A 6169-nucleotide genomic window follows, 5' to 3' on the forward strand; every position below is an offset into this window, starting at 1 on the left:
CAGTGCTGGCGACGAAGGATGGCGAAAGGGGGATCGAAGGTCGCTGGTCCTGAGGGAAGGAGGCGGTGAAGGATGCGGTCGGTCGGCGATTTGGTCGGGGATGGTGAAGATGGCGACGGATCGTCGCTGGTGATGGCGGTGGTTGCGCTGGTGATCAGAACGAAGGATGGGGGTGGTGGAGATTTGGGTTAGGTCGAAGAAGAGGGGTGGGGTTTTTGAGAGATTTTCCATTTTTTTTTAACCCAGCGAACCACAGGTGTGGTGGATGGGTGTGGTAGACTCTGGAAAAAAAAATTCAGTGAACCAGGGGTGTGGCAGACCGTGGGTGTGGTGTATGGGTGTGGTAGAGTCTGGATTCTTTTCTTCCTGTAGACCATGGGTGTGGCAGATGGGTGTGGTAGAGTCTGCCATCCCATTTGAACTCCTTTTTCTGTAGTTTTTTTTTTCCCTTCTCCTAACCTGCAAGATTGAAAATGTTATAAGTTAAATTTATGCCGATCCAATTGCCTAAATAAAATAAAATAAAATAAAGTAAAATAAGATAAATAAAATGGATGAAAACTTGGGTTGCCTCCCAAGAAGCGCTCGTTTATGGTCTTGAGCTCGACCCCTTTTTGCGCTTAATTATCCGACGAAGGGGGATCGGAAAGGGTATAAGTGACCCCTTTCTCGTGTTGTTCCCCTACAATGTAGTGCTTCAATCGTTGCCCATTCACCTTGAAAGATCCCGTTTTTTCACTCCAGACTTCAACAACTCCACTAGAAAAAACCTCGCGGATTTGAAACGGTCCGGACCACCTAGACTTGAGCTTGCCCGGAAAAAGCTTCAAACGAGAGTTGAAAAGTAATACCATATCTCCTTGATTAAACTCTCATCGAAGGATATTCTTATCGTGCCATCGTTTAGTATTTTCTTTATAAATGCGAGCATTCTCATAGGAATCTAATCGTAGCTCATCTAGCTCATGAAGTTGAAGCTTTCTTTTCTCACCTGCGGTCTTCATATCGAAATTGAGCAGTTTGATAGCCCAATACGCCTTATGCTCTAACTCAACTGGGAGATGACACAATTTGCCATATACCAATTTGAATGGTGTCATACCTATGGGCGTTTTGTATGCAGTTCGATAGGCCCATAAGGCATCTGTGAGTTTCATAGACCAATCCTTTCTTGAACGATTAACTGTTTTCTCCAAAATACTCTTAATTTCACGATTCGAAACTTCCACTTGACCACTAGTTTGAGGATGATATGGCGTGGCAACTTTAAAAGTGACCCCATATTGTCTTAAAAGACCTTCGAATTTTCTTTCTATGAAGTGTGAACCTCCATCACTGATTACCGTCCGTGGCACCCTAAATCTTGGAAAAATAACGTTCTTGAATAGTTTCACAAAAACTTTAGCATCGTTGGTGGGGGATGCTATCACTTCTACCCATTTGGATACGTAGTCCACCGCCACTAAGATGAACTTGTTGTTACACGATGACGGGAACGGTCCCATGAAATCTATCCCCCACACATCAAAGACCTCAATTTCCAAGATGGAGTGTAAAGGCATCTCATGTCACTTCGAAATATTCCCAGTCCTCTGACAACTATCACAAGATATCACAAACTGCCTTGCATCCCGGAAAAGACTCAACCAATAGAAACCTGATTGTAAAACTTTTGCAGCTGTCTTTGAAGTGCTTGCATGTCCCCCGTAGGAAGATGAGTGGCAATGATGGAGAATACTGGCAACCTCATCTTCAGGAATACACCTTCTGAACATCCCATCAACACACCGTTTGTATAGAAACGGTTCATCCCAAAAATAATACTTCAAGTCAGCAAAGAATTTCTTCTTCTGTTGATAGCTCAGATCCGGAGGTAAGACTCCACACACTATGTAGTTGACAAAGTCTGCATACCATGGTGCATACAATCTTTCTATGGCTAACAATTGATCATCTGGGAAAGATTCGTCGATCGGTAGTTCATCCTCCTCCCTATCATGTGATTCTGGTTTCATCCTCGACAAATGGTCTGCCACCAAATTTTCTGTCCCTTTCTTATCCTTTATCTCTAGGTCAAATTCTTGCAAAAGTAGTATCCATCGAATCAACCTAGGCTTGGCATCTTGCTTGCTCAAAAGATATTTGATGGCGGAACGATCGGTATAAACGATGACTTTGGAACCTACTAAGTAAGACCTGAACTTGTCAAAGGCGAAAACAACTGCTAATAGCTCCTTTTCAGTGGTAGCGTAGTTAACTTGGGCTTCATCAAGAGTGCGACTAGCATAATAAATTGCATGAACTATCTTGTTCTTCCTTTGGCCCAACACAGCACCAACCGTATAATCACTTGCATCAGTCATGACTTCAAATGGGAGATTCCAGTCCGACGGTTGCATAATAGAAGCTGTTATCAATGCTTCTTTCAACCTACAAAAAGCATCAAGACATTCATCAGTGAAATCAAAGGTAGCATCTTTAAGAAGAAGGTTAGTTAAGGGTTTTGAAATTTTTGAGAAATCTTTGATGAAACGCCGATAGAAACCGGCATGTCCCAAGAAACTTCTTACTCCCCTAACTGACGTCGGTGGAGGCAATTTTTCAATGACTTCCACTTTTGATCGATCAACGTCAATTCCGCGCTCAGACACCTTGTGCCCTAAAACTATTCCATCTCTTACCATAAAGTGGAATTTCTCCCAGTTTAGGACTAAATTAACTTCCTCGCAATGCTGCAAAACTCGAGACAAGTTAGATAAACAACCATCAAAAGTAGTTCCATACACGGAGAAGTCATCCATAAACACGTCCATAATATCCTCTATAAAATCAGAGAAAATGGCCATCATACATCGTTGAAAAGTGGCGGGGGCATTGCAAAGACCAAAAGGCATGCGCCTATAAGCAAAGGTCTCATAGGGACAGGTAAAAGTGGTCTTTTCCTGGTCACTAGGATGGATAGGAATTTGGAAAAATCCTAAATAGCCATCTAAATAACAAAGATATGAATGCCTAGCCAACCTTTCCAACATCTGGTCTATAAAGGGAAGTGGAAAATGATCTTTTCGGGTTGCCTTGTTCAATTTCCTATAATCAATACACATCCTCCAACCCGTAACCGTCCTAGTAGGGATAAGTTCATTATTTGCATTCTTAACTACGGTCACACCTCCCTTTTTAGGAACCACATGAACCGGGCTAACCCATTCACTATCAGAAATAGGATAGATTACCCCAGAATCTAGTTGCTTAAGCACTTCCTTTTTAACCACTTCTTTCATGTTAGGATTTAATCTACGTTGGTGTTCTATAGAGGGTTTATGATCATCTTCCAAGAGAATTCTATGCATGCAAATTGATGGATTAATTCCCTTAATGTCGTTCATGGTGTATCCTATGACCTTGCGATGCATCCTAAGTGTTCTAAGCAACTTATCAGTTTCATTTTCATTCAGACATGCATTCACAATCACAGGATAAGTAAAATCAGGGCCAAGAAATTCATACCTTAAAGAGGAAGGGAGGGGTTTTAATTCTACCTTTGGTGCATTATCCTCTTCACAAATAGAACCTTTTGGCTCTAGCATCAATCTTTCAAGCTTTGCATTTCGAAGTGGAGCAGTTGATGTTGATTCTAAAGATTGAGCATACGCGGCTACCTCGGGGTCTTCATCATTTATTGAACCATCACTTACCAAACATTTCTCAAGTGGATCAGCTGAGTTATTGTTTGCAATTTGCTCATGTGTACACTTGTCAATGACGTCGACCCTGTAACAAATTTTATCAGTTAGAGGGAGTTTCATAGTATTACTTAAATCAAATTCTACCGTCTCCCCTCCAATATTTAAAGAAAGCCTTTCATTTTTAACATCAATTATAGCACCTGCATTGGCATCAAACTTACGCTTGCACCTAAATCACACAAAGCACGGTTAATAGAGACATTACCAATAACACAAGGAATAGAAAATGAACCTGGATCCTTAAGCTTAGGAGGCAGCTTATTCTGGATGATAGCACTACACTCCTCAGTAAGGGCCACAGTCTCGTATTCTTCCAACTTCCTTTTATTGGATAGGATCTCTTTCAAGAACTTAGCATATGAAGGCATTTGAGAGATAGCTTCAGTGAACGGGATATTGATGTGCAATTTTTTTAAAATCTCCAAGAATTTTCCGAACTGCTTTTCTAACTTAGCCTTAGCTAACCTTTGGGGAAATGGTAGAGGAGGCTTGTAAGGAGCGGGGGCCACATATTTTTCAACTTTTTCTTCTTCTTGCGTTTGGGTCTCATTATCCACATCTATCACATTTTCATTTTTTTCTTCATGATGACCATCCACCCCATCATTTTCCTTCATCTTGGGTCCCTCATATTGTTTTCCACTTCTAAGAGTTATAGCATTCACATGACTCCTGGGATTTGTCTCGGGTTGTCCAGGTAGCATGCCTGAAGGCCTAGAGGAAGAGCTAACATTTTGTGCCAATTGGGTGATTTGTGTCTCTAACATCTTGTTATGCGTAGCTAGGGAATCCATCTTAGAGGCCAATTGTTTCACCACCTCATTCGTGGTTTGTTGTTGCTGCTTAAACTCTTCATTCAATTTTGATTGAGTCGTCACAAACTTCTCCATCATATTTTCCAAATTTGACTTTTGAGAAGGGAAATTGGATTGAGGAGCACGAAAACCAGGTGGACCAAAATTAGATGCAGGCATGGGATTTCCAGGTGGGTTTCTATAAGAAAAATTAGGATGATTCCTCCACCCCGGATTATAAGTATTGGAGAATGGGTCTCCCTTCTGATTAAAGTTATTAACATAGTTAACTTGCTCATTACCAGAAGTATCAATGGATGGGGGGTTTCCTAATTGACATTGAAGTGCAGAATGACCCACATAGCCACATATCTCACATGAAATTGAAGTAGACGCCACAGAATTAATACTCAAACCTTCAACTTTCTTAAATAAAGCATCAACTTTAGAGGATATATGGTCTAAAGCATCTATTTCATACTTGCCTCCTTTTGATGTCTGAGGAGCACGCTCGTTCGCCCATTGATAGTGATTCTGAGCCATGTCTTCAATGAGAGTGTATGCCTCGTCTATTGTTTTGTTCATCAAAGCTCCTCCTGCAGTAGCATCAACAGTCATCCGTGTGTTGTAAGTGAGCCCGTTGTAGAAGGTGTGAACAATTAACCACTTCTCCAGTCCATGGTGAGGGCACATCCTCAATAATTCCTTGTAGCGTTCCCAAGCTTCATAAAGTGACTCTCCTTCCTTCTGTACAAAGCTTGTGATCTGGTTCCTCATCTGTGCTGTTTTACTTGGAGGAAAATACTTTGCAAGAAATACTCTGGACAATTGATCCCAAGTGGTGATGGACCCAGCTGGCAATGAGTGCAACCAAGCCCTAGCCTTGTCCCTTAGAGAGAACGGAAATAATCTGAGTCGAATAGCATCATTGGTCACTCCATTAAGTTTCAAAGTGTCACAATACTCCAAGAAAATCGACAGGTGGAGGTTCGGGTCTTCAGTAGCACCTCCTCCAAACTGATTCTGTTGAACCATTGAGAGCAGTGATGGTTTCAGCTCAAAGTTATTAGCTTCAACATTGGGCCTTGTAATGCTTGACTGTGTGCCTTGAGCATTTGGGGCTGCGAAATCCTTAAGAAGCTGATTTTGATCTCCCATCGTAGCTTATTCTGTGTTCCTTTGCTCCCTTATAGACCTTCTTATGTTTGCAAGAGCCATCGTTAGTTCAGGATTGTTTTCGTCGTGTAATTCTGTTTGATGCCCTTGCATAAAAGAAAGTGAGAAGCAAAGAGAAAAAAAAATCTAGTCTAGCTTAATAACGTAAGCACTCAATATTAACACCGTAGTCCCCGGCAACGGCGCTAAAAACTTGATAGGGCAAATCCGCAAGCGCACAGACTCATTGTAGCTATCAAGGTCGATCCCACAGGGACTAGGGTTAATTACCAAATTTTACGTTATTAGACTAGCTAAACTAATGAGTAAATTAGAAGAGATTTAATAAAAAAAATAAAATAAACAACTAATCGGATGGAATTCAATATAATGAAGGACTAGGATTGGGTTATCACCACAACTTAGGTGTTCAATGATGAATTATTTCAATTCTTGGTGTTGGTTTAATCTAGA

At 41.2% G+C, this 6169-nt stretch overlaps 1 protein-coding gene across 1 annotated transcript; it reads right to left on the bottom strand.

Moving 5' to 3' along the window:
* On the bottom strand, positions 873-5698 carry LOC109826561. Its single transcript, XM_020393589.1, is given in 4 exon segments — positions 873-1619; positions 1746-2642; positions 2742-3886; positions 3979-5698. Coding segments are annotated over 4 exon segments (4509 nt in total).

This window comes from Asparagus officinalis, chromosome 10 (assembly GCF_001876935.1).
Source record: "Asparagus officinalis chromosome 10, Aspof.V1, whole genome shotgun sequence".
NCBI classification, from domain to species: Eukaryota; Viridiplantae; Streptophyta; class Magnoliopsida; order Asparagales; family Asparagaceae; genus Asparagus; species Asparagus officinalis.